At 35.0% G+C, this 25,598-nt stretch overlaps 3 protein-coding genes across 6 annotated transcripts; 1 reads left to right on the forward strand and 2 right to left on the reverse strand.

Annotated features, from left to right (window-relative positions):
- Nucleotides 1–1,144: 1,144 nt before the first annotated feature.
- LOC128214224 (protein-L-isoaspartate O-methyltransferase domain-containing protein 1-like) lies at nucleotides 1,145–7,766 on the reverse strand. 2 transcript variants are annotated; one of them, XM_052920582.1, is made up of 5 exons: nucleotides 7,729–7,766; nucleotides 6,685–7,038; nucleotides 6,268–6,542; nucleotides 5,923–6,040; nucleotides 1,145–5,504 (listed from the first exon to the last, which is right to left on the reverse strand). In XM_052920582.1, exons 2-5 carry the CDS (start codon nucleotides 6,989–6,991, stop codon nucleotides 4,345–4,347), a joined length of 1,860 nt encoding a protein of 619 aa, XP_052776542.1. In that variant the 5' UTR covers nucleotides 6,992–7,038; nucleotides 7,729–7,766; the 3' UTR covers nucleotides 1,145–4,344. The 2 variants fall into 2 exon arrangements, with proteins under 2 accessions (XP_052776542.1, XP_052776541.1); XM_052920581.1 differs by lacking the exon at nucleotides 7,729–7,766 and adding an exon at nucleotides 7,477–7,693.
- A 22-nt stretch (nucleotides 7,767–7,788) lies between these two features.
- Nucleotides 7,789–22,629, forward strand: LOC128214104 (uncharacterized). Of its 2 annotated transcripts, none has more exons than XM_052920366.1 (18): nucleotides 7,789–7,894; nucleotides 8,479–8,637; nucleotides 9,388–9,494; nucleotides 10,214–10,339; nucleotides 10,636–12,159; nucleotides 12,363–12,498; nucleotides 12,797–12,929; nucleotides 13,708–13,859; nucleotides 14,598–15,025; nucleotides 15,202–15,430; nucleotides 16,097–16,182; nucleotides 16,460–16,685; nucleotides 17,126–17,228; nucleotides 17,456–17,578; nucleotides 19,326–19,397; nucleotides 19,891–19,946; nucleotides 20,286–20,509; nucleotides 20,867–22,629. In XM_052920366.1, the coding sequence occupies exons 2-18, from the start codon at nucleotides 8,487–8,489 to the stop codon at nucleotides 20,993–20,995; spliced, it is 4,005 nt and encodes a 1,334-aa protein (XP_052776326.1). In that variant the 5' UTR covers nucleotides 7,789–7,894; nucleotides 8,479–8,486; the 3' UTR covers nucleotides 20,996–22,629. The 2 variants fall into 2 exon arrangements, with proteins under 2 accessions (XP_052776326.1, XP_052776327.1); XM_052920367.1 differs by having other exon boundaries at nucleotides 12,363–12,483.
- Nucleotides 20,361–24,649, reverse strand: LOC128214105 (uncharacterized). Of its 2 annotated transcripts, XM_052920369.1 has the most exons (3): nucleotides 24,467–24,649; nucleotides 23,043–23,685; nucleotides 20,361–20,496 (listed from the first exon to the last, which is right to left on the reverse strand). In XM_052920369.1, the coding sequence occupies exons 1-2, from the start codon at nucleotides 24,578–24,580 to the stop codon at nucleotides 23,053–23,055; spliced, it is 747 nt and encodes a 248-aa protein (XP_052776329.1). In that variant the 5' UTR covers nucleotides 24,581–24,649; the 3' UTR covers nucleotides 20,361–20,496; nucleotides 23,043–23,052. The 2 variants fall into 2 exon arrangements, with proteins under 2 accessions (XP_052776329.1, XP_052776328.1); XM_052920368.1 differs by lacking the exon at nucleotides 20,361–20,496 and having other exon boundaries at nucleotides 22,625–23,685; nucleotides 24,467–24,648.
- Nucleotides 24,650–25,598: the final 949 nt, after the last annotated feature.

Genomic DNA, 25,598 nt, shown 5'->3' on the forward strand with positions numbered 1-25,598 from the left:
GAATCCAATTCCATCCAGTAGTTTTTAAGTTATGCTCCGGACAAGGTAAATTGCAACGGACCAACCCGACGGACCAACCGACCAGCTGACCGACCGACCGAACGACCACAGGGTGACTCCAGTATACCCCCTTCAAACTTTGTTTGTCGAGGGTATAAAAATCAATAGGGGTCATCTACTAGTCATGACCAACTTGCATACCAAGTATGAAGTTCCTGGGTGCAAGCGTTCTTTAGTTATTGAGCGGTAACCATTTCTTCACCTCAAGGTCATGGTGACCTTGACATACTGATCTCAAAATCAATAGGAGTCATCTACTAGTCATGACCAACTAGCATTCCACGTATGAAGTTCCTGGGTACATGCTTTCTTTAGTTATTGAGCAGAAACCATTTTTAAGCTTAAGGTCACTACCAACATATCATATTTTTTTTCCTTAAGGTAACCTTAACCTTTGACCTTTTGATCTCAAAATCAATAGGGGTCATCTACTAGACATGAACAACTGAACCCAAAGGATCTTTAAATATTGAGCGGAAACCGTTTCTTCACCTCAATGTCATGGCGACCTTGACCTTTGACCTAGTAACTCCAAAACCAATAGGGGTCATTTACAAGTCATGACCAACTAGCATACCAAGTATGAAGTTCCTAGGTCTAAGCGTTCTATAGTAATTGAGGGGAAACGAAGTGTGACTGACTGAGGGACAGGGCAAAAACAATGTTTCCCCATGAATGGGGGGAGACATAATCATCTGATTGCATCTGCAGATCAATTAAACTGGATGGGATTAGGGAGCATTTGTTACTTTCTTTAAATTCTACAACAGCTCATGTTGAAATTTAAGAGTGTTGTTCTTCATTCGAATTAAGGAGGCAATATTGTGGCCCATTTCTCAACCTAGATTACCATGGTGACTAAGGCTTCTGTTTAAGGCCTCTTATAGACTTCGGTACTAGCTACTCTCCAGGAAATGGACTCCGCAGCATTTTCTGGGTCAAATTGGTACAATAAACTACCGTTTTAAATTGACTAGTATGTTGACATTATAGTAAAATGGTGTCTGACAGAATAAAATGGCAGATTCACAGTCTCCTAAGTGTTTCATTTTGCAGTTAAAACTGGGTGAGAGAGGCAACAAAGAACAAGACAGAATATTTATTCTCTAGCAACAGGTCAACTTGGTAACAACTGTGAATTTACACAATACTTACAGAAAAAACAGGGTACACAATACCTGTATTCTACAATTTTCTATCAGCCTTGTATCTTTAAGATAGTAAAGTGCCATAATTTATTGCTTTGTTAACCCTGATAATGTTCATATGCATTAGAAATACCGGGTAATACATGTATTTCTACCATATTCTTTTTTTTTAAACTTCTGGCCCCAATTTCTCCAAACTTCTCAAGCCTAACCAGCTTAAGGTATTTCATGAAGTCAAATTTCTTACTTAACCATGATTTTAACATTCAAAAAATAGCTTATCATGATTAGCATAGAGATAATTTCCATTTTAAGTCCAAAAACTCTTAAGAATGTAAATTGCACAAATTATACCAAAACAAAAATAGTGAGCTTATTTCATCCTGTTATAAGGGACTTCAGATGTTTCGAGAAATTGGGGCCAGAAGAAAATACACTCTGGTTACTGTTGCTGTTGGATGTTAGCACATACAGTCATGTCATTTTAGTAGCAACCAAAGCCCTAAGCAGTGTAGGAGATAGAGTAAACATTGGCTGGATCAAATTTGAAATATAGCCAAAGTCAACGTCCTTCTGCAATCTCATAGAATGACCATTTTGACAACTTTTTTAACTTTAATCTTGGAATGAGCTTATTTCTGGGAAAATGTATGGAAACCAGTGATATAAGAAGACTGACGAAAGATTAAATCATAATTGTACATATTGTAAAAAATAGATGTTTTATGGCTAAAAGCGTTACCAAATGTGAAAATTTCATCGGCCTTTTTTATTTTGAATAAATGTGACCTGTTCTTTAGCAAGTTATCTTATATGACTGATTTGAAGGCATTGATGCCAAAATCAGCTGATTCTGAGACAAAATTTAAAAAAAGTCAATACTGCAATCTATGAGAGTGCAGCCTTTATGAATACTGTTCACATGAAAACAAACTACACTTTATAAATCAATTACGTCATAAATGAGATTGATTATTATTTTACCATGAACTTAATGACAGTGGAATTGGTCTACAATATTTCAGTTTCAAACCTTTTTCCAAGAGATAACACCCAGTTCTCTTTGTAGTGCATGTCCCCTCACCTTACACTGCTCACAGATATATTAAATCACTGTTGACTGTCAAATGTATCAAGTTAATTAATTTAAAAATCACGCAAGAATTGAAATTGAGATCTGTTTTAGCAGTCTGCAAATAACTATTCAATATCAAACTCTTGGCTGTAAGTCAATTTGTATTTTATTAACTGCATAACTCAACAGCATACAGGTTGTGGAGTTGAATTCAACTTGGAGATTACGTCTTCTCATGAATGAGGTAAATGGAAATGAAAGCAAAATGCAAAATCTATATAACTAATTGTGCAGATAAAGCATTTGATGGCAATAAAGTAGATCATAACTTGACCATACCTTCAATTAATATAACTATCTTAAAGAAAAGGGAACATAATGAAATTTAAAAAAATAGGAAAATATATACAAACTAAATTATTTATTTTTATGACTAGTTAGAGCGAACTTCTACAATGGCAACAAAGGTCCACTTGTTGGATTAATTGAAAGCCAAGAGCTATTGCAAATCATTAAAATTACTGCTCTATAATAGGGTCAATTATTTTTGTCTAAAATTAAACTTTATTTATAGGAAAATAACTTAAACAAAAACTTATCTTACATTCTTATAACACATTATTGACTTACATTGTATTTACATTGCACATGCCAAGTATATTCAAATGAATATGAGAACAAACAACAAACATGATAACAGAATAAGACAAAATTAAATATACATTGCAAAGCAAAAAATTCCTTTGAAAACGTTTCTTTTTCTTGTCATTTATGTTCCTACTTTAAAGCTGCACTCTCACAGATTTACCGTTTTGACAACTTTTTTTATTTTTTGTCTTGGAATAAGCCAGTTTTTGCATAATTATCTGCAAACGAGTGATATAAGACTGCTGACAAAAAAGCAGATCACAGATTTTTATATTTAAGTTCAAAAATTGATGTTTTATGCATTTTTCTTAAACTGTTAGTAATGGTTTAAGCCATAAAACATTAATTTTCGAATGGAAATATGAAAATCTGCAAACTGATCTTTTGTCAGCAGTCTTATATCACTCGTTTGAAGATGTTTACCCAAAAATTGGCTCATTCCAAGACAAAAAATAAAAAAAAGTTGTCAAAATAGTAAGTTTGTGAGAGTGCAGCTTTAATGACAGAATGTGTTAAGCCTGAATGTAACGTATATGAAAGCAAACATGATCTCCGGTTCCAAGATTTTCTTAATCATGAACACGGACCTATATGTGTCATTAAGTATGTTCAATATTTTGCTTTTCATGTGAAAGTTAAAAATGCTACTGAAATCACAATGTATTCAGTTCAAAAATTGATTATTCAACATGTCAGTGTTTTATCAGATTATTTTTTGAACGGGGCCCGTGACCATTTCACTTGTGAAAATGCAGACACTTAATTGTAAATTTTTTTTTTAATTGATTGAAAAAAAAAAGGCTAGAAATTGGGCTTATACTATTGCTGAATGTAAATTATATGCTAAAACACACTAATTGAAAGAAATTTACAAATGTCCATGAAAAAAACAATGGACGAAATAGATGCAAAATACCATATTTTTTCAGATTTGTGAATTTTGCTTTTTTGTGAATTGAATTGAGAATCATGGGGCCCAATTTTCAGCTCCATATTAGGTACAGATAAAACACTGCATGATGTATTCTATGTAAATTGTAACTGAATTTAGTATTTAACAACAAAAGATATACAATCATGAACATGACATTCTTTTTTATATACATTAAAAGGGCTCAATGTATTAAATAGCATTAAAACTTCAAGTTAAATGTCATTTTAGGTAGTTGTAATAGTGCTACTGGTTAATAAAGCCCTTGGTGTTGTGATAGTAAACATATTGATACGGTACATTTATAACAGAAATCTCCAAAGATATCTCAACTCTTCAGTCTTAAAGCAAAGACAATTTTATCACATTCTTTATAACACCATGTATACACAAGTATATACACATATCACTACAGAGTCAAGTCGTAACATAACAAGTATATACATATATACATTTACATCGTAAGTATCTTTACAGCCACTCTACTCCCTGTAATATTTCAGGTATGATTTCAGAGCTGTTGGGAGGGTCAGAGAATCAATATCTTCTATCAGGTATTTGGACAGAGTTACTTGATCACCTTCATTATCTACTGTCTCGTCCGTGTCTTCCTCCTCATCCTCTTCAATATCCATGTTTTGACACTTGAGTTTTTTGATTCCAGTGTTCTCTGGCTCACATGTGCTATAACCAGGAGATACCTTTTCATTGTCAGATTTTCCCATCTCTGCTTCCAAGTGGTCTTCGACAAATGAACCAATCCCTGAAGTTGTGGATGTATCAACACTTGTTGTAGAGGAATATCTCTGTTTGGTTGGTTGTCTTTCCCTGACATCGCATTTCAGGAACTCCTCAATGTTGTATTTCTTGTGGTCATCACCGTCGCTGTCTGTATCTGACCAGTTTGCATCTGGTGGGGTTGTTGACTTCAAGTCTCTTTCAAATCGACTACTAGAAGCAACAATGCCAGCAATCATTTCCTCCATTTTAGACCTTCTTTGCCCATTACTTGTATCACATGCAGCTGTCTTGTTCGCTTTATCAACTTGGTCTATCACTGCATCAGTGTCATTGTCCTGTTCATTTTCATGATCACTTTCACCACTTGCATAGCCACTTAGTTTATCATCATCTGACTCATGTATGTCTTCTTTCACAGGAACAAGCACTGACGTTTCAACTTTGACAGATTCAGTCTTATCCAAACCATTTTTACTAGCCACATCCTTACAATCACCAACAGATTCCTCATCTGTAGAAAACTGACCCTCTTTCCCTTCTTCATTGTCACTTTTATCAAGACCTTCCTCTTTCTCTACCATATCAACATCATAAGCACTGCTTGCACTTATATCATGATCATCTTCTTGCTCCACTTCTCTGTCATTATCATCAATTTCACCATCAAGACTGTCCTCACTGCCACTGTTTCTATCAAACTGTTGCTGTAAGATCATCATTCCCATACTGAGAGGGACAATATTTAGATTTGAAAGGGCTCCTTTTGGCGACTTCCTTTTTGGCTTTTTCTTGCGCTTTTTAACTTTGGACAGATCTGGGTGGCGCAAATGTATGTTTGTCCGCAGCACTCTTCTCACTGTTGTTCTGCACATTTCCTGGAGGGTGGGCTTATCAGGCTCAGCTGGAAGGTAAGGTAAAATATATCATAAATGGTTAGGATGCCTCAAGAAACAACTACAGAAGGTAAAGATCTGCATTAGTTTGACACATTGTAAATGAATATGTTATTTTGAAAAAAATATTGCTGTAATTGCATTTAGAGGTCTCGATTATTGTGGGACAAAATGTTACTGTATTTGTCTATGACAAACACAAATACAGCAGGTGTTTAAAAATATGCCATACATTAAATTTTATCAGTTCTTATTTCTCCTCAAACCTATTGTGTATTCATCATGCCCAATCCAGTTAGGTCAAATCAGTTTGATTGATTTGAAACAAGATTCTAATAAAGCATGGCAGTGTTTTCTGACAATTCATGCAATGCCCTGGTATTCGAAGTATATTTTTGCATATATTTCTACTGCCCAAATACCTACGCAGGTCAATGAGATCTGGTGGAGTGTCAGGGGATGGAGAAACTAAGGTGGCAAAAGAGACTGGTAGCTTGTTAATGATGTCCCACTCTGTCTCACTGACCCTTTTGGCTTGAATCAACTGGAGAAAAAGAAAAAAAATGAATCATTTATTTGGATAAGAAAATGAAGACCTTAGTCAACAAGATACAAACTTCAAACATTTACATTGTTTCTGTCAGTTTAATATTTTTACTAGAATTTAGTGGCTTACAAACTAAATGAAAATGTTAAAGTGATCTCATGATATTATAGGTCACTCCCTTATCGAGGAGTACAAACAAATTGTAAATATCAATTTAAACTTACTCTGTCATTCAATGGCATAACAAGGATCCCTCCAATTTTAAGAAGATTTTTCATGTAGTTTTCATGCTCTGGTGGACAAGCAGCACCAACATACACTCGATCATACAGCTGGCAACCAGAGTTCAGCTGAAGGCAATTGGCAACAATGAACTTTGGCTCACAAAACTCAAACTCATCAAATGCTGAACTGTTCCGTTTGAATTCAGCAAGTCTTTCCATTGCATACTCCACAACATCAGGATATTGCTCAACTCCGTGGTTAACACCATATGGTCCTGTAAAGATGAGCAATGTTTAAGGCATTCAATTATATCTTGATTAGAATATGAAAACAAAAAATCAACATCACCTGTTTTATAAAATTGTTGCTCTATTTAATACCACTTAAACATCAACTTAAAATCAAAAACATCTTACCCAATATAAGTCCAACCATTGTACTCAGATAGCCGAGACCACTTCCAAGGTTAAGAAAAGATAACCCTGATTCAAGCTGCAAGGCTTCCATCACCTCAGAATAAATACAAGGAGCTGAAAGATGCAATCTGTCATGTCTCCATGCTAAATCCTTGTATGCAGAATCTCTTTGATCCGGTAGATAATAGTTACCACGGTCAACTGCTCTGAACACTTTTTCAACAATAGAGCTCTTTATATAATCAGCTTCCTTCAGATTGTCAATAAGATCATCATTGTCTTCTCCAGTGCTCACAGCTCCTCCCATTTTGAGGCTTTACAATTCTGAATTTTCAACTCTAGCAAGGAACTGGGCTGAAAAGACAAGCATATTATAGAATGATGAACTCGAATGTGCATGAACATATATAAATATATATATATATATAAAATATTATAACTATGATTTACAAGTACTTTATCTTAAAGAGAGTCGCATCAGTTAACATTAAGAACATATTTTTTTATAACCAACTTCAAGAAACTGTCAGTTGAGGAAAGACAACTGATAAATAACAAAACTTCAAAATATGTTTGCACTAGTTAGCCACAATCATTTCGACTTGTGTTATGTATTCCTATGTCTATAGTCTGCCAAGTACAAAAAATCATGAGTATGACGTCCATTTAGGCCATAATACAAAACAGTATAATGATCTTGTAGAGTTTTTCGTAAGCAAAAATTGCTCAGTTGGTTATTTGTATATCGTTTATAGAATGAATTCACATGACACTGTCAGAAGCAGTGTTTACCATGTCTCCGATATCTGCACAAAAATGTCAGCCAGAATGATCAAAACAATAACATTGAGGTCAATCATGCAATGACGTCATTTCGAGATTTACATGTTATGCAGATTATTTCCGTATTGTAAAATGATTGCAAACATAAAAAAGTTTCGAAAAATTACAACAAAAATGAATGACACTAAAGACGCTGTATTAACAACAAGCAAAACAATTTTGACAGGTCCAAAACAAACAAATACACATACAAAATGTCACCTTATGAAAATAACAAAACTTATCCGAAGAGATTCCGGAAGTTGGTGTACTTCCGCTATTGTAACTTCCTCCCTAAATTGCAAATGGCGCACGTAAGCGTTTAAGGAATTGCGAATTTGTTAAGTTGATTTTAGAAGTTACATATAGAAATTCAGTGAATCTCAAGGTTTGTCACATTCAATTTTGTTTGTTTTAATTTTTTTCGATGGTCATTTTACTCAATATAACACCAACGGTGTATTCTGAGCGCTCGTTTTCGATATCAAATTGGTAAACGAACGCACTTGTCAATTTTACGAAGGTTTCGTCGAGATTATAGGTTGAATACAGCTTGGCGATGCACCGAATATATGTCAGTTATTTATCAACAAATAATTCAATTGAAATATGTACATGTCACAGTTGAAATAACCCTTCTTGCATATAAATTCGTGTATTTTTTCAACACTTCGGAGAATAAACAGTTTTGCACTGATTGAAAGCGAGGCTGTGAGACCGCACGTCGACTTGTTTATTTTTGTATATTTATTTATTATTACGCGAAAGTAACATGTATCTAATTATGGTTAATTGGATTGTTTAGGTTTTGCATAAAATATTTTAATTACTGGAATGAGATGTCATTGAGTTTATATGACGAAAAATTATTTTACATTTTAACCTAGTTAGTTCTATTTCCTGTGAGGCCCATCATGTGATTTTTCTGAGTTTCATCATATGAATATTGTATTAAATCATTTTAAATATTAGGTACCATCATGAGTTCACGTGGAAATGACAGTGATGAGCCCCCAGTCAAAAAGCAAAAAATTGATGATGAAAACGTTGTTTCTGACCTTGCATCAATTTCTGCAAGTGCCCCTGTAGGGCCTCAAGGTCAGCAACTAATAGAGGCTGGAGACAAGTCAGGTATACCTCAGTAGTTAGTTCATTTCGTCAGGAAATACGATTACATATGAAAGACAGTATAAAAAGTGAAATAATTATTCAATTAGATACATTAAAACAGGAAAATAAGATTTTATCAAAGTTCTGTTTTTTAACCAAGAACATATATGGCTTTTAAATTATTTAGTAGTTATTTGAGGGTTTTTTTCAGTGAAATAGAGTAGAGAAAAAAATCAGGAAAGAGAAGAAATGGAGAAAAATACAAACACATAAATTTGATACATGTACACAAAAATCAAACCAAATCATAAAAATGCATACATCTTCATTTATTCGAAGCTGCAATAAATATGTATCAACAATATGAAACTATGTAAAAAAAACATTTTGTTTTTGTTTTGTAAAAAACATTTTGTTTTTTAAGTTTTTGTAAGTTATCTATGTAATCTATCACTATTAATTGCATTGGTTGAATGACTTGTATTCATCACATTTTTATTACTGTTCTTTTGTGTAGTCTCTTATAATATGTTTTCAATCAGGTTAGTTTTAATGGCATCACAAATATATAAATTCAAATCTAGCTAGAAAAATAGGTTTTAGCCATGCATGCGCCTGTTTTGGGTAATCAATAGTATAAAATATGGCTGAAATTAGAACATACCAAAAGACACAGGCTTATTTTTTTAAAGACAATATAGAAAAAATCAGCATAGAAACTAAACTCTATAGACTCTGGAGTATTTCTGATATAAACAAATTCTATTGCAGTCCAGGCAAAAGGAGCAGTCCTGCAGCGTCCAGTCGCAGTTGTGACCTCGGGAAACATCCGACCTACACTGCTGTTGCATACATCTCAGAGTGTTGATGCACAAAAGGTAAACATTTCACTTAAAGGAAAATGTCACAATTGAAACAAAGAATGAGGACAGGCTCATGGTTCTCCCATCACTGATACAAAGCCATATATGTTCTAAGTACATCTACAAATATATTTTTTTAGGGCCTTACAAAGTTTGCCACAATTATGATCATGGATACTTGTGGGTCTAACAGTGAAAACTTTGTATACCTTGTTTTCATAAGATTCACATGTATAGTAGAAAAAACAATCCCAGGGATGTTTACCTTAAACATAAATGAATTTGGTTTCAGTTTCAACAACTAAGGTATTGATTAATACTTTATAATATGCTACTGATTAACCCTTAATATTATAATAGATTTCTAACAGTTTCCCACCAGATTTAAGTTTGGTTAATTTACAATATTGCTTGTTATGATTGTTTTTAGAAATTCAAAATTATATTTATTCAATCAGTGCATTAAAATTATATTTATTCAACCAGTGCTGTCTTAGCTATTCTGTAATTGGGCCCCTCCAAAAGAGATGCCGGTTAACAGGAATGCAATCTTAAAAATCCCCAAAATCACTTGAAAATGTATTTTCTCAAATTGATGGGATATATATAACTTCTGGATGTGGATAATTTCTGCCCATAATCACTAGAAAGACAGCCCTGCTATCAAATGGTAACTCAGTTTATCTGAAATTTAAATAAACATCTAAATGTAAACCACTATGCTCTATTTCCAGCCTAATTTGCTGTACACAACAGATGGGAAGGTTGTACTTCAGGTTCCTCAGTCTACATCAGCTGCTATAATCCGCTCCAAGTCTCCCATCAATATTCCAGTCTCCCCTCGACTACCTTCTCCACAGGTACTAATTGACTTGTCTCTTCTCAAGTGATGAACTGTTCTGAAGAATTTAGCTTAAGTTTTGGAATAAATGTATTTCTTGCTGGAGTATGGTAATTTTATTCATTCATAGTGTTTATGTAGGTAATTTTATACTGTGTTATGTAGTTTTATTGCCTTTTTACTCTAGCCTTTAATTTTGACTTCTTGCATTGCTTTGAAGTTTTGTTGATCAAGCTGGGATCGTATTGGCTGTGATAAGTTAATATAGCCAATAGAACAACAATATTGTAGATGTTGTGACTTTCTGTATTACAGGTTATCACACTGCCATCAAGGACTCAGCCTATGACAGTGTCTGCACGACCAGTCATAGTGCCCACCAAGCCTATCACCAAAGTAACCAATACCAGTGTGGAGCAAAAGTCAGGTGCTCCTGTGCAAAGATTCATACTTGCCGGTACCCCTCCCAGTAGTGAACATCCTGTTCAGATATCGCCTGGCCAGACACAGATAAGTTTCCAAGTTCCAGTAAATTGGAATGGATCAGGAAAATCCCTACTGGACTCTTCTAAGGTGTCATTGGTCAACATCAGTCAGGCTGATGGTAGTGGAAGGTCTTTGTTGCAAGGATCAGCTATAGATGGTTCTGGTCTCCAGCATGTTGCTAGTGTGGGGGTTAAAACCTCATCTTATGCTCAAGGAAATATTCCCAGAGTTACTGCTGTCCCCCAAGTGCAGCAGGCGAAGAGTGGAGCCAGTGTACCAAAGATCATACTACAACCAGGCTCTGGTGGTTCTGTTATCAAAAGTTCTCCCATATCTATACCCACTACCAATGCTCCAGCTAAGGCGTACATTACTGGAAATAAGCTTTTTGGTAATCTTGGATCTGGGCAGGTTATATCTCAGTCACCCAGTGGTGTGATCATGGTGACCAGACCGGGTTTAGCTTCTCCAACTTCTAAACCTTTACCCAAAGTTCATGGAAGCCTTGTCATAAACAACAAACCACACACAATCATGCAAGGTGGAAGTAATCCAAGTGCTGTACAGATTATGGGGAAAGACGGTAAAGGCAAAATGGCAATGAATGAAGCTCAGATAATGTTACCTTCTGGGCCTAAGAAAATTGCTGTTCATTACCAGGTTGGAACAACCATTACAACCACAGAAGGAAAGCAGATAATCGTGAAATCTCCATACCCTGTTTCTCAAGGAAAGACAATTATCCAAAAAACCATGTCTTCTCCTCAGATGACATTTACAGATTTTAAAACTTCATCAGTCACTTCTATATCTGCACCCATAACGGCTAAAGTTGTTGATGCAAGCCCATCAAAAAGTGTGATGAAGACAACAGTGTTAGCTTCTCAGAAAAACTGGGAGCTGGTGAAACAATCCTCACAACTTATGTCACAATCAAACAATGGTAGCACTTTTAATCAGTACACTAACATCAAAGCATCTGACATTAAAACTCCTGAGAAACCAAAAGCTGTCTCTGAAGCATCAGTCACTGAAAATGTGGACAGAGAAAGAAAACTGAGTGAAGAAATTGATCATTTAGGTAGCAAAACAAGTGATAATTCAACTGAGGCTGTTAAAGCAAATTGTGGTAGTCCAGACAGAGTTAAACATGATGGTAATGTGGAGGAGAGGATGGAAGTAGATGATGTTGATGGTGCTAAGGGTGTAGGTGACATTGGAAACAGTAGTCAAGAAAATAGAAGTGAAGAGGTTGAAACTACTGCACAAGGAGTGGACAATGGAGCTGAGAATTATACCAACTATCCTGATGCAGCTCAAGATGACAGTGTTGTAGATCTGGATGAATTAAAGGTAATTGAATTATTAATCTTAGTTCATGAAATGAACATTATATAATAAATGTCCATAGTAAATGCATCATTATATTTTTTTCCAAATTTTACATGAAAAGTGGCCTGGCCAAAATTCTTAACTGAATAAAATACATTGTACTCACTAGGATCAAGTTAAAAATAGACTAGCAGTGTTATTGGCAGGCTGTGCTCTTATTCCAGGCGACTGGGGGTGGTGGACAGGAGGAGATAAATGATGGGCTTGAATGCAATGAAACTCTAAACACTAGCGATGAATTGGAACCCATGGACACACACGGAGTGGGGAAATTAGGCGGCACAGGTGGGCACCAATCTGGTAGGTGCTACAAGGGAACAACAAGGGTCTATATATAGGAAACAAGTCTGCAGTCTTTTCATTTCAGATATCCTATTTGTTGCTTTTCCAAAATTTTGGAGGAAATGACCTAAACTAAGCAGCCGATCATGTTTTTTGTAATTTATAATACATGTAAATATGTGATTCAAATAAAGGCACTTGTTTATACATATTAGTCATAGAATAACATCATGTTGCAATGAAACTCCAGATGAAACCATTGTCAATTTTGATAAAGGGCAAAAATAGTTTTCTAATCTCATACACATGTTTGCAGAGTCTCAGCAGGAAGTCACTAACAAGGATGAGATTTCGCAGTGTGAAAACTGCAGCGAGTACGGTTTTACCACTGATTTCCTAAAGGATGGCCGCTTCTGTAGTCAAACATGTGTCAGCGCCTTCGATGGCAGGTAGGCGTGTGGTAGTTACTGAGATACATTTGGGTTCTTTTTAAAGGGTTTTGGCTTTAACGGAGAAAAAGTCAAAGTTATGGCTTGGTGTCAGTGCCAACAGCATCTGAAAACTATAATACTGGCCATAACTTTTATACTGAAATGAAGCATGTTAGTTACAAGTATTGCAAACATTGAAATTTGATAGCATTTTTTGTAGACATTTGTTCATGAATGAATATTTACATTAAGAAAATCTTCCTACATATCACATTAACTTCAAGGTTGTTTCGACTCTTTTGGGTTTTTTTGCTCTCTTATTGCAGAAGCAAAGTGTCATTGACCAGATGTCAAATGAGGTGTTAAAATCGAAATAACCTGCTTTTCTTTTTCACCAAAACAAAGTTTTGATAACAAATTTCTGTCCTTATTTTTACCTCAAATTCAAAATCGTATAGATATAGAGGAATGAAAAATAAGGATTGATTCCTATTTTTTAAGTGACATACAACAGTTTGACGTGCATGCAGTGTATTGTCATCCTGTTCATGCACCTGGCATTATTGGCCAATCGTTAAAACAAACAAGACAAAGAAACTTTATACACAACAACACAGATGCAGGCAAAATGTTTATTATTTCATTATTCATAAAAAAATAAACGAATATTTGAATACCTTTTTTGACATTCTAATACCAAATATTAATGTTCTATCGAATATTTGAATGTTTGTTTGCACCCCTAGAATCATTCTTCATTTGTACACTAAAAGTCGTCATCAATAATGAATTTAAGGCACCAGAGGGATGCAAAGAAGCAGGGTACAATCTCCAAGGTGATCATGGGAATGAAGAAAGGTGGTCGTAAGAAACAGCTGCTGTTGAAGGAAAGGGAGGAGAGGAATAATGGGGCACAGGGAGAGAAGCAGGAGGATCATAATAACTATGGTGAGAGGGTTAGGGTCGCAGAAGGATCATAAAAACCACAGTGAGAGGGTTAAAGTGGCAGAGGGATCATAAAAACTGCAGTGAGAGGGTAAGAGTGGCAGAAGGATCATAATAACTATGGTGAGAGGGTAAGGGTCGCAGGAGGATGGTTAAAACTGCGGTTAGGAAAGATGATATGGAAGCAGGGGGATCATAATAACTTTGGTGAGAGGGTTTGAGTGGCAGAAGAAACATAATAACTGCGGTTAGGAAAGATGGTAGGGAAGCCAGGCGATCATAATAACTATGATGAGACGGTTAAGGGTCGCAGGAGGATCATTATAACTGTGGTTAGGAAAGATGGTAGGGAAGCAGGGGGATCATAATAACTTTGGTGAGAGGGTTTGAGTGGCAGAAGAAACATAATAACTGCGGTTAGGAAAGATGGTAGGGAAGCGTGGGGATCATAATAACTATGGTGAGAGTAAAGGGTGGGTGCTGTGTATAGGTGTATGACACCAGGGAATGCTTTAAAGAAATACATTAAATTTATTAAATTTTGTTATGATACAGGGTGCAGATATGTTAGTGACTATTATATGTTATAACATATCATTGTGTTGGATTAATTCAAAACTAAGTATTTTGCAAAAAAAAAACATTGAAATTCTTAAACTAGTATAATATTGTATTTAGTACCTGATAAATGTTGTTGTTTTTATCATATTTTCAAATTTTTCCTATATTATCAATTTTCAGGCAAAAAGTCTTGGACAAAATCTTTTGTCTGGGCCCGATACCTTGCCGAAGAGCATGCAGTGGAGGCACCAGCGAGGTTCTTTAAAAACCCATTCCCTACTGTAAAAAACTTGTTCCGAGTTGGGATGAAACTTGAAGGAACTGATCCAAACCATCAGTCAAAATATTGTGTTCTAACAATAGCTCAAGTGTGCGGATATCGTGTTCGCATTCATTTTGATGGATATTCCGAGTGCTATGATTTCTGGACGGATATAGACTCTCCATACATTTTCCCTGTTGGCTTTTGTGAAAAACATGGGAAATCTTTACAACCTCCCAAAGCAGCCTTTTATTATTCAGCAGAGAATTTTTCATGGGTGTCATATTTGAAGGCGACAAAGGCATCTCCAGCCCCAAAGTCTTTGTTCTCCAATCAACCAGTTGTGGTAAGCCTGTTTGACTTTATACATGACTAGATAACGTATGCAAGATTGTATCACTGCGGAAATTCTGAATAATTTTGTTTTTTCTGATCCATTAACTGAAGTAATCCAGACACTAGGCTTTTTATAATCATAAATCATTAAAAAAATCTAATGTTACAAAAAATTCAAAATTTCAGTCTGTTACTCCAAACCTCTTCCGCGTTGGTTCCAAACTTGAAGCAGTCGACAAGAAGAACTCTTCCTTAATCTGCGTAGCTAGTGTTGCTGACACGATGGGGGATAAGGTGCTCATCCACTTTGACAGCTGGGAAGACAACTATGACTACTGGTGCGACACATCCTCCCCACTTATACATCCTGTTGGCTACTGTGAGGAAAATGAGCTGGTTCTCTCTCCTCCGCAGGGTGAGTTGGTACAATGTAGCTTGTGTATGTTAATCAGTGGTAAATAATATAGTTTGTAATGCTAAAAGTAATTAGTAGCTAACTGTTGAAAGTATAGACCCTCAGCTTTGGGTGAGCTGTTAGGAATTTTGGATGTCTGCTGTCTGTCTGTCATCCACTACTGTTTTAAACAATTTCCGATGGCCATTTTATCAAAGCTACTCAGTATGATTTTGTGATTCGTTGAAATTCACGGCTGCTAGGGAACAGGTTAGTTATCCCAATATAGTTATATGGAATCATTGTAACTTTCTGAATTCAGAGAAGTAATTGGCATGAAAGTTTGACTAGTGGTTCTTTAGGACATGTTTAGCTATGGAACCAACCTGCCTGTTTTACTTAAGGACCTTAGTTGTAACCTCAAAAATAATAGATCTGTAGGAAACTCACAAATGGCAAAAACAACCAAAATATATAATTTGCTCAAATTCGTATTCATTATTTATCATGGCTTAAATTCAATATACACAAATATACAGTCAGATAACCAAAACAAACACTATACATAATTTTAATTTGCAATTAAGATCGACCTAGATCTTTATTGAATTGGGCACCATGTGAGCAGTCTATGGACATAACGGTTTTGTTTGTCGTTGGCATCATTCTTATCTATCTGTATTTCAGATTGGCCGGATATCAGTGACTTCACCTGGCCGAAGTTTCTGGCTAAAACCAAGTCCCAGGCAGTCCCAGCTAGAGCATTCAAACCAGTCAGTTTTCAGTTATTAAATAATTTGTATGGCTTCAGAAATTTTGTAGAAATATTACCATACATGTTTATTTTACATGCAGTCAGCTTCACACAATTGTAATAAATCTCTTTGTTTATATGCAGTGTACTTGGTCTAGTAATTTTAATGACATTTTAAAGAATTTACATCAATATCTGGGTATTGTATCTCAACATTTTAATATTATCATTTAAGTTGTTTTCTTTTGTCCAATTACCACATACACGAAAATGATGAAAACCCATTTTTGCCACAGCGGCCAGCTATAGCGTTTGAACCAGGCATGAAAGTGGAAGTGGTGGATAAACGTAACCCATTGTTGGTGCGTGTAGCTACAATCGCTGAGGTGGAGAACAACATGGTAAAGATTCACTTTGACGGCTGGCTGGACGTCTATGACTACTGGCTGGAGGAAGACTCACCTGACATTCACCCTCCAGGCTGGTGCGCCAAAACCAACCACCCCCTTATGCCACCCATAAGTAAGTTACTTTGTTGTTTAATATTGGCCATAACTTTAAAGAAATAAGATGTTTTATACTAAACTTGGCAAACAGGTTTTTAATTCACAATTAAAACAGGAGTCCTATGGCAATGGCTAAAATATTTCAGGAGTTTACACTATGGCTGTAACTGAATTAAAAGAGTATTGGCATATTGTTTTTGTCGGAAAAAAATAGTTAAAGTTTATACTTATCTCTTTAAGCTTGATTGTGATGAGGGCTGATAGCTCTTCTTGGTAGAAACCAGTTCATTGTGTCCAATTTGAGAGGCCATGAGAAAATCCCCCTGGTAGGGATCAAACCCAGGACCTCATTTGAGAGGCAGACACTATCCCACTCTCATACTTACTCTCTTATCTAATAAGTACTTCAAGTGTGACATTGTATGAAAACTAACAGTCTTGTTCCTTCCTCTCCAGCGGAGGCTGACCTGGTAGTGAGGACTGGCCCTGGGATTTGCCCGACCCCAGGGTGTAAAGGCATTGGCCACATCAAGGGACCAAAATACACAGGCCACCACAGGTATGCATGGTTATGGAACAGGTTAGCTTATGATGTCCATCTTAACACCGTACATACTCTGATGTCTTGAACCAATGCTTAATTTCATGAATATTACCAAATGCATGTTTAGTGCAGAGACTTAAAAAAAATTCTATTGGCAATCTAGAAATATTGAAGGAAAAACTTCACTTAAAAATGTATGTATTCAATGGAAAGCTTTTATCAGTTTCTATTCTTATTTACAGCACATTTGGTTGCCCATACTCGGAAATCAACATGAACAAGGAGTTGGTAATGGGAGACCGCCTTGGGCCACCCAGTAAAGATGAGCAGAGGTTCCTAGATAGGGCAGACTCACCAGAACCCGGGTATATACCTTACTTATGTTTATTTTTAACATTGATAGTTATTTGTTGAGTCTTCATTTGTGACCTATTAGATATCTGATAGGGATCACTACTTCTTTAGAAATAAACCTTGTGCCTTGCAGTAAAAGAAGGTTTAGTCTTTTGAAAATAATTTCATCAAGGTATTTTTCTGTGCCGGTATTTCTTTATACAATTTATAGGCATTTCAGATGATTTCAGCAAAGAGCATACATGCCTTATCCCCCGGCGGGGGGAATAATCCCCCGTAATTTCGATCCATCCCCTGGTCTCCCGGCGGGAGGTAAAAAATCCCCGGAATTTAAAAAAAATTATTTTTTTTAGAGATTTTACATCAGGCATTAATGACAAAGTAAAACCACAGCATGTGAGTGAAACTAAATGTAAAGAAACAACTCTGCAAGGGTGAAATGACTGTTTAAAAAAGGTTTAATAAATGCCAAAAGGAAACCTTAACAACAAGTGATCAATTATTTGAAGTAATGATCAAAGGCAAAGAAATATTACTATTTTGGAAAAGGAAGAAATTAATAATATTCATTCCATTCTCTTAGTGTCTGAATGTCATCATAGCTGATAGTATTAAGCAGATTTTTTTAAAAAGACTTTGGAGGAAGGTAAATTCAATTTACAGGATTACAGTATGACATGACAGTGTATCATAAGAATATGATAAATCATGACATAAAATAATTCTGTATAGTGAAAAAGTTACGAGGTTTTCATAGCAAAATATAATGTGAATACATTTTTTCGTACTTTCGTCTAAAATTACAGTGAAAACTCACTAAACCGGACAAGGTCCGGACCGGGGAAAATTTCCGGTTTAGTGAGGATTCCGGTTTAGTGAGGATTTGATGTACGGAGTAAGTTTAGACGGAGGTTGAGACATGATTAAAGCACATGCAAAAGTGATAAACATATTTCTGCGTTTTTATAATCATCTTTTTTCCGAGTCTAAAAAAATAAAACAACTCGCGTAATTTAATGCTTGTTAAGTATATTGATATTTTAATCAATGCACCGCTCTAATTTGATTCACTCATAGAAGTCTTTAGATAAAACAACCCCCCAAAATGATCACTTAATAACCGTTTCTAGTTCTTTATTTTCTACAACAAACAAATTCATGTCTCAATTAATTTTTCTTTTCACAAGTTTGATTAACGTTTGATTATCGCGCGGCAGTCAATCCACAGCGGAATCATCATAATCGAGGTAAAATTACGTTGACAACTAACAAATTTTTTTGTCCGGTATCCGGAATTCCGAGGTTCCGGTTTTGTGGGGATTATTTTACATTGAAAAGTATAAGGGAAAAATCGGGACTCTGAAAAAAGTCCGGTATCCCGAGGATTCCGGTTTTGTGGAGATCCGGTTTAGCGAGGTTCCACTGTACTTTGAAATTTCGCCAACTTAAACCTTCTAAAAAATCCCCCTGAATACTACCAAAATCCCCCTAAATTTCAGCCTTTCTGAACAAATCCCCCTGAATGGTCTCCAGAAAATATGGCATGTATGCAAGAGGATAAAAAAATAATGGCTCTTTAGATCTTTGTGATTTTAGATGACCTATTTGATATCCAAATTGATTTAAAATTGGTTGGCATTATGATATATAATATGTAAACCATGTCACTGGTACAAAAAGTGAAATGATACAGAAAGTATAAATTAAGGTGAGGCTTCTATCCGGATGGTAAGCACACGGCATATATTATTATTTCAGTGGCTATAAGATGGTTAAGAAGCCCCAGCTGTCACCAGAAGGCAAGAAGATGGGCCGGGGCAGGAAACCAAAGTATGGACAGAATGAAAGGAGAAAAATCTTGAAAATAATTTATGATCTCATTAGAAAAAAAAACAAAAAAACATTGTATTTAGTGATTTGTGTGTATGTAAATGTATTATTAGTGATAATTCTCCTATTAAAATTTGCTTGAAATAATATTTTGAAATCAATACAATTTTATATTAATTAATTTAATACAACAATTTCTGAAACTAGTTAACAAAAGGTCATAAAGCCTTTGGAGAGCTCCATAACTTTCCCATAACAGGTTTCATAAAATTTAATTAAATTTCAATGATATAAGATTTCTTTTATCATGTCATCGAGATTTTATTCATTTTCAAGTAAAAAGTTTGACGCTAAGTAGAGCCAAATTATGCCTATGTCAAATGAGTGTTAAAGCAGAAAATGTGTAATGGTTATATTACACTCCAAGCAAGCAACTTCATGTGATAAATGTATATATTAATGCATATAATATTATGGAATGTTATATTTTAAGGAGCTACTACCAAGCACTGGAAGGTCAAAAGATTGAAAGAGATCGATTAGAAAGTGGTATGTAGAAATATAACTCTGCTTCGAGTGCTAAAATTCATTTATATGTAAGAAGTTTTTAAAATTCCGATAATTAATGTACATTCTTACTGCATTATAGAAATAATTATGTGCCTTATAAATGCCTTTATTGTTGTAAATATTTCATGAATTCATTTCCAAATATTTTAGGCACACTTGCTAAAAATCTATTTCAAAATAAAACACTGCAACAATATGGCTGATTAGTTTGTGAACATTTCAAGCTATTGTCCAAGTAGAAAATTAACTGTTCTAGTATACTTTAACTTTCTCTTTTTGTAAACATGTTTGATAAATAGATCTGAACTTTTGTTACAGAGGATACATTCCGACAAGGCATCCATAATTCTGTGTTTGCGTCATCGTTAATCTCCCCGCCAAAGCCTGATGTTCCCTTGTGCTGGGAACAGCACTGTAAGTTGTTGCCGGGGGTGACCAATATCCGTGGTAATGATGTAAACAAATGGAGCACGGAGCAGGTGGCTGCATACATCAACACTCTTCCCGGCTGTGAAGAACAGGCGAAACTCTTCAAAGAGGAGGTAAATATTATGTTTAACTTTAGGTATGTTTTTGCATCTTAACATTACCAAAACTTAACAGGAACCATTGCAGAAAACAGTTCTATTTAATAAGAATATTGATAATATGTAAACAATACAGGAATTATTTGTTACAAATAAATGATGTACTAGAACATTTATTTGTTTTAAAGCATGTTTTCAAACTATAAATATGAGCTTATGATTTTAGAAAGAAAAGTCATTTTCAAAATTATAAGAAGCTGTAAACACTTTTTAGAAGTTGGAGATACATGATTCATCCATCTCCTTTGAAAAATCTATGCTATGAAATGTGTTATCGAATGATATTTTAAGCACATTGTTTTTCTATTTTAGCAAATAGATGGAGAGGCATTCCTGTTGTTGACACAGTCTGACATTGTGAAGATAATGAACATTAAACTTGGGCCTGCATTGAAAATATTCAACAGTATCATCATGTTTAAAAACTCCATTGAAGTTTGACAACCAATAGACAAAGTTATGGATTGTATGTTAACCAAGAAAAAAAGGCTGTGGTTTGAAGCCCTGTCAGGGGCACTTAATGTGTTTAGTTTTACAGAGAAACAACAGGTTAACCTCAATGAAGGCTGGTATTGTGGTTGAAATAGATTTATCTCAAAGAAAAGATGACTGGACTGGTAGTGTTACACTTTGGGAAAGTTGAAAGAAATTTCAGTTCCAATTACTTTTGGACATTATTTCATTTTTATGAAACTTGATTCTTTTCATATTTTCTGCATACGTACACTATCTTGTACAATGCTTAAATCTGTGATTAAAAGTATAAAAAGAAATATGTAGGTAACTTGATCATATTTTAATGATTTTGTCCTAAATGTTGTTGGATGTAAGTTACATTTAGTATCTTGCTAGACCTGTCACTAAGCTGTGTGTCTGTCACTAGGCTGTGTGTCTGTCTCTAGGCTGTGTGTCTGTCTCTAGGCTGTGTGTCTGTCACTAGGATGTGTATCTGTCACTAGGCTGTGTGTCTGTCACTAGGCTGTGTGTCTGTCACTAGGCTGGTCTGTCACTAGGCTGTGTGTCTGTCACTAGGCTGTGTGTCTGTCACAAGGCTGTGTGTCTGTCACAAGGCTGTGTGTCTGTCACTAGGCTGTGTGTAACTGTTTCAGTGTACATGGAACTTTCAAGAAGGTAAAACATGTAAAACTTTTTTTTTAAATTTCTTAAGTCTCTAATAACAGGATTAAGCTAAGCTCACTATTAAGAGTTTGTTAAATATGCATACTATTATCACATTGAAGTGTTTTTAGGCTTCAAATAGGAATTATCTTTATGGTTATCCTAATAATCATTTTTCATTTATCAAATTCAATTTTAAGTGTGTATTTTGGCCAATTGAACCTGTAAAGCTGAATATGTTTCAGGAAATTTGGGCCTGTTTAACTTAATGATAGGATAACTTCTTCAACTTTTCTCAAAAGGATGACAATTATTGACACATTTTAGGCCAAATCAGCCTGCCAAGTTACGGTGCTATTATACTCCAGAAATAAATATTTGTCACATATGCAGCTCTAGTATTGACCACCCTCAAGTGCATATATGTATGTCATCATGGATTTTAGAAGACTATGTATAGCCTGTGACAAAATACACCGTTATCATATCAAAATGTAGGTTGCTATTTTATTTGTACCACTTCACAATTGTACCACTTCACAATTTTTTTAAACAGAATCTATTGAAAAACTCTATGAAATTTCTGAACTGAGATGATGTACTGTAAATAACTCTTATTATCAAATTGTAATTAAACATATTGTCTTCTAAATTCATTCTAATTTGTTTTTGCTGTTGATTTATTGTTGTTTTTACAATTATTTTACAACATTTTTAGACAGTTTTCACATCTGTGTTGATTAACGCTCTGAAACTGATTTTTTGTATTGACTTAAAACAATGATTTATGTTTTACATCCAGGTGAATGTATATTGCATGATTATGTATAGTTGTTATAGAATGGGAACTTTCTATTCTGGGTTTTCCTTGTAATGAATCATTGTGCTATAGATTGTTATGTTGCTTGTTAATGCTTGCAGATATGGAGGAATAAAGAAAAGTGCAATAAATCATATATCTGTGTAATTTATTTCATTAAGAAAATTTCAGATAAAAAATCTATATAAAAAACGATAAATCATTTCTCTGATATGACATTTTAGTATTCGTGTATAATAGATCGGACTAGTTTTGAGACCAACGGGGACGACATGGATACGCTTCAGGTTCGTATTAGTATTTATTACAGTTCTTGTTTTTGAACGACTCGTAGGTGGGGTCAAATCCTACATTCAAACTTTCACAACGGAACAACATAATTATGCGGTACGATAGGCTCTAGTAGAAGTCAAAGAAACTTCAATTAAGATCTTTTCAAGTAACATATACATCTTCGATTCGTAAGTTATTTATAGCGTACAGAAAGAAAACAGTTTATTAATATATGCTTGACAATATGACCTGTCAACACGCATTTCTGTTACTAACCGACTCTCTGTCATAACAGATTCTTTTTCCTATGTATCCTACGGATGTCATGATGTGATAGACTTGAAATTGACTTTTCAAGTCCAGTGACGTCTGGGTTAACCTTAAGCGGTGAGGGCACGGGGCGCGTCAAATTGTCCACGCTAACGCTTCTCAGACTCTGCTGCCTCACGGGAGATCGCCTTTCACCGGTGTCTGGACGTTCAGTAACAATCAAGTCTTCCTCCTCATCGGGGTCATCATTTGCTACTGCAGTTTCTTTTTCTTTCGGAGGAGCTCCAGAATTTTCATTTACGTGTTCAAATCTTATTTCATGACTAGATCTCCACTTGTTATAACTATATTGAAGCGCCCTCGATTTGAACTGATTTGAAGAGAAAGTTTCGTGAATGAGTTTAGAAAACCGATCCTCCACTTTACGAATCTGTCTGTTGATTTCAACACAGTACAATCTCTGGTGGCTACGGTAGAATTTGGCTTTCCTCTCATAGTCTCTGGTGAAATCTTTGTGCTGTTGAAACAGTCGTTGGTTCCTCGGATAGTCCTTGAAACACTCAAATCTAGCGTCGTTTGTGAACTCATATTCGGTAAACTGGTTGGCAAGCCATTTGTGGCATTCTCTGTATTTCGGATTTCGCACCGTCTAAAAATTAAGACAACGGCATGATTCATTAAATGGTCACCAACAAAATAAGCTTTGTTTTATTTTGTTCGATTTCACACATAAATAACAAAAAATGTGTATTTTTTTAGCCTAATAACTAAATACCTAAAATGTGTTTTAACTGACAACATGGCGTTAAACAAAATGGCAGACAGTTAAAAATCCTGATCGCTATAACACTTGAGTCTGTGGTCTTGGGTCGAAACCAGGCCCCAATGTAACAAAAAACAATCAAGTCAAATCTCAATCACAACTCATTTTACCACGTAACTTTAAGTTAACAAAAGTTATTAAAACTCGTATACGTGTTTTCTCTTTTTTTAAAAAACAACAACAATTTTTCTCATAGAATATGCCAATAAAATGTAATTCAGTACACATCTCTTTGTTTTTATCAACACATTCTATGATATAATACACTTTTAAAGAGTTAAACATAAATTATTTTGAATCAAACTATTCATGTTTTGAATCAAATGTGATGTTTTTATGAGTTTAGATTGAGATAAGACTCAAGTATTATAGCGATATAGGGATTAGCACTAAAGTCCTTTTTAGAGACAAAGAGCGCTCGCCTGTTGGTGCTCGAACCCACGACGGCCACTTGGGTGCTAAGCGGACACATATACCACTAGAGTTAATAACTGCATTTTGTTTGAATCAAATATATTTTATCAATATTTGTAATTTGTTAATGATCGTTAAAAAAAGAACATCACGCATGTTTTTCTTACAATTTTTACTTAGAGAAAATATATACCTTCTTGTTAGACAAGTCCCATTCCCAAGTTTTCTCTCGTTTAAATGTTGGCATTCTAATATGAAATATCCATGACCAAATGTATGTCTGTCGATATAACAAACAGTTATGCATTGAAATTAATTAAGCAGTCAGTACGCATACCCAAAATAGAGAACTAATAAGTGCTACAAATATCAGTAAACAATACCGTCACTTTGAGAATAAACAAACTGGAAGACAGATTTCGTAAACATATGAACAATGATTGGTGACATTTGACTTCTGCATTTGGAACTGTAAAGATACTGTTCATGATAAGAAAATGACAATTTTAACAGATAAACAAAAACAAAAGAAAACCACAAAGCGCGTAATGTGTTTAGGTGTTGACTTTTTTTGGGAAGTACGATCTGTTTAAGATAGTAATTGACTATTTAAGTAGGAAGGCTACGAAATTGATTACCTTGTCAGTTTGACAGTTAATAATTTCCCCTTTAAAGAATGCACTCCGGATTGAAAAGATATTTATGAATATCTTTATTTTTCAGAATATCCTTATTTAACTGTGCTTTAAACCTCCTGCGTAAAACACATTTTATTTATTTTAACTAAAAAATCATCGTCAAAATCAAAATTGCACACATTACATGCTTGCAGATTATAAGCGCTGTTTGAAAAAACAACAACATGAAACTATGAAATATACGAAAATAACATAACAGAAACAATAAAACTACATTAGGACATTGTCTGTAGTTTAGAGAACGTTTTTAGCTCGACTATTCGAAGAATAAGGAGAGCTATACTACTCACCCTGGCGTCGGCGGTGGCGTCGGCGTTGGCGTCACACCTTGGTTAAGGTTTTGCATGTAACCACTTTTAAGGCAATACCTCAGCGAATACGTCATGTATTGCATTGAAACTTTACACACATGCTCCCATCTATTTAACCTTCTTATTTAATCAAGTAAGATAACTCTATCTTTTATAATATATAATTTTTACCCCTTTATTATGCGACTTAGAAATTCTGGTTAAGGTATTGCATGTTAGCACACATAGGATAATATCTCAGCAACAATTTGATGTATTGCAATGGTAGTCAACCATCCAACCTACTTAATTAACCAAGTTAGATAACTCTAGTTTG

This window comes from Mya arenaria, chromosome 13 (genome assembly GCF_026914265.1).
Source record: "Mya arenaria isolate MELC-2E11 chromosome 13, ASM2691426v1".
Lineage (NCBI taxonomy): Eukaryota > Metazoa > Mollusca > Bivalvia > Myida > Myidae > Mya > Mya arenaria.